This window comes from Stegastes partitus, unplaced genomic scaffold, assembly GCF_000690725.1.
Source record: "Stegastes partitus isolate 25-593 unplaced genomic scaffold, Stegastes_partitus-1.0.2 Scaffold515, whole genome shotgun sequence".
NCBI classification, from domain to species: Eukaryota; Metazoa; Chordata; class Actinopteri; family Pomacentridae; genus Stegastes; species Stegastes partitus.
Window position 1 is genome coordinate 407871 of NW_007578246.1, and position 3059 is coordinate 410929.

The 3059-nt window shown below is 36.3% G+C and overlaps 1 protein-coding gene across 1 annotated transcript in view; it reads left to right on the forward strand.

Annotated features, from left to right (window-relative positions):
• The first annotated feature begins 2041 nt into the window (after positions 1-2041).
• Positions 2042-3059, forward strand: part of LOC103361581 (testis-expressed sequence 43 protein) — a 3239-nt gene continuing 2221 nt past the window's right edge. The window contains exon 1 of the mRNA XM_008287699.1: positions 2042-2076. Within this exon, the coding sequence (XP_008285921.1) occupies positions 2042-2076 (35 nt within the window). The remainder of the gene's footprint in view (positions 2077-3059) is intronic.

Genomic DNA, 3059 nt, shown 5'->3' on the forward strand with positions numbered 1-3059 from the left:
AGCTAGCTAGCCTAGCTTAGATAGCTTTCATGTTGTATAAACATGCTATCTGAAGCTAAGTAGCATTCAAACTTTAATGTCAAATTTCTTCATAGCCTCCAGGTAACCAAGTACTTTAAGCAACACAGAACTCAAAGTAATTTTAGGGAAGTATTCTCAAGATTAAAAACTCAAATATTCTGATTTCAATCATCTTTCCATGTTCCAAACATTGTTTTGATGAGTCGTGTTGCACCAACTTCACATTGTTTGTAATTTAACTCTAATTTCTGTCGTAACTGAACTAAAGCTGAATTCAAGTTGAGGTAAATTAAGTAAATTGGCTCAATTCAAAAGGATGTAGAAACACTAGTTGGAAGAACTTCATATTTAAGAGTAACGTTTATGACACCTTTGATTTTATGTTTTATGTTTTTTTTTATGTTTTATAGTGCAGCTACAGTTGTGTGTTTTTGTCGGGCAGCAAAAACGTGACGAGACGCACAAACGAAATCCTGTAAAAGACACTTGATGTTGCACCAGAAGTTAAACATCTGGACGATTTCCAGATGTTCTTACAGTAAAACTCCAGCAGCTGCAGTACCAGATGGACCTGGGATCAGCATCCGATTGGAAAAATAAAAACCTCCAGGAGGAATATTTAACACAATCGTGTTATTTTAAAGGCTCTGACATTTCAGACGACCACACTTGAAGGCAGTAAGACGTTTTAATCTTTGGATTTTTCAAAACTAATTTCTATTCTTTGTTTCAAAAACAGAACAAACATGTTTAAGGTGTTAGATTAAAAAAAAAGAAAAAAACAAAAGAAATGACAACAATCAAATACGGTCCATTTTTGCATTTTCGAGATTCCTTTTTCGAGTTCTACCTTCAGACTGTGAATGTTCCAGAGCTCCAGGTCCTTGAAGTCCACAGAGGAGGGTTCAGATTGATCACTTTAATGGACTTTTTCCATCATTTCTGAGCCTCAGAACTTCATCAGTACAGCAGATAGACACGTGACATTCAGGAGGAAGAACACGTCTGGGTTCTGGTAGAACCTGACACCAGATCAGTTCTACATCCATCCAGGTGTCTCAGTCTGAACACTGAACATTTGGATGAATTTGAGTAACACTGGACATTTTTGACAACTTTCATGTAATTTCAAACAAACTGATGACTTCTAGAATTTTGAACAACTTTAATGTCATTTTTAACTATTTCAATGGATGAAAACACATCTATCCAGGTGTCACCGTCTGAACACTGGATCAGGTTTGACAGCAGCATCATCTTCTAGACACGATTCACTCTGAGGACGAACTATTTTGTAATATTGGCATATTTTAACACTTTCACTTTTTGTTTTCCCCCTGAAGGAATTAACACCCTGATAATTCCTGTTGCGTCATGTTCTGCTCTGTCCAAGAGACAGAAATGCTCAGAAATGATGGAAAAGTCCATTAAAAAGTGATAAATTTGGACCTTTGAGGGCCTGAAACTCATCACTTCATAGTATGAAGGTAACGGCTTCATTAAATACACTAAGGTTACTGTAGATGAAGACTCAGCTGATTGTAAGGAGGTGGGGGGAGCTCTGACTGACTTTTAAAAAGGGAACCTACCACTCTGTTATTCTTGGTGCAGCCACCAGATGGCGCCACATCTTTAGAGTTACTGTAACATTGATCAAGTCTGCTTCACCTCCTCCAACCAGACTGTTACAGGGACGAGGATCGCTGTGATTCTGTAAATATTCTGAAAACATACGCAGATTTAATGACGTGATTGTATTTTGTGGACTGAAGTTCTATATTTGGAAATAAAGGTTTATTTTTGCTGTAACGTTTGCCTCCTTTTCTTTCGTTCGTCCAAACTGCACCGTCTCCCCAAACAAAATGCCAAAATCTGATTTAAAGAAAACACAAATGAAAAAATGAAAGTTTTGTTCTCGTCCTGGATGGAGAGAGTCCCTCCCCACGGTCTCTTGCTGTAATCCGACCCCGACCCATGATGCACTGGGGGGTTTCTACGGCGACCCTGACAGTCAACAAACATGGCCGACGCTGTGGAGAGCTCCGACCAGCACCAGTGAGTAAAGTCACCGATGATTACACAGAAGAATACCTTTAATCGAGTCTTTTTTAACATTAATTTCTGTTTAAACTATTGATCGTCTTAAATTTACACTCATTTGTTGTATTAAAGTAAAAAAAAAAAAGGCAAATTTTTCAGATTATTAAATGTAATCAGGGTGTTTTAATGTATTCTTTAACCAGTATATAAGAGACACAACTTGGAATCCACTAAAGCTAAAGCACAGACAAATGTGAATACGTAGCCGTGGTGCTTTAGCGGTCATGGAATGATCTAGAAGTTCCAAACACTTAATTTCCTGCATTCTGTTGAGCATCTATGCAGAGATTTGTACATTTTCTGCACGAATTTATGGCGAAAATGTTCGTACTGACGTAAAAGGAACATGCAAAATTCAGGAGGCAAATAATGCAGAAAATCATTTTATGGGACTTACGTCGCTGCAGAATGCATCCAGTCCATTGATCAGTCAGAGGAACTAAAGAAAAAAACATAAACACAAAGTAAATTACACCTTTATTCCCAACAAAAATTTGCTCGAAGATCAAAAAATGAATACAAGGTGAATATTAAGACGATAAATATAAAATCATAAAACACTACATCCCTCTTAATGTATCAATGGATGAAAATGTTAAAGCGAGAATTTCTCAAATCAGAAAACCTCCTTCATCTCTGCACTGTTAAAAAAAAGAACGATTTTTTTTTAAAATATGAAAAATGATCATCTCATAAAAATACAGTCCACTTTATATAATTAAAACAGTTTCCAGCCTGTGTTTTTTTCTTTTCTTTAATGTTTAATGAAGGATAGTTATATGTGAAAAAGACAATATGGTTGATTAAGGTTTTTTTTAAACAAATAATCTGACTTCATACTGTAGAAAAGTGCCAACATTAGTTATTACAGTTATGACTCGATGATCCGACACTAAATGTAAAACCTTCTTTTATGTCGGATTGTCAAGACGGAGGTC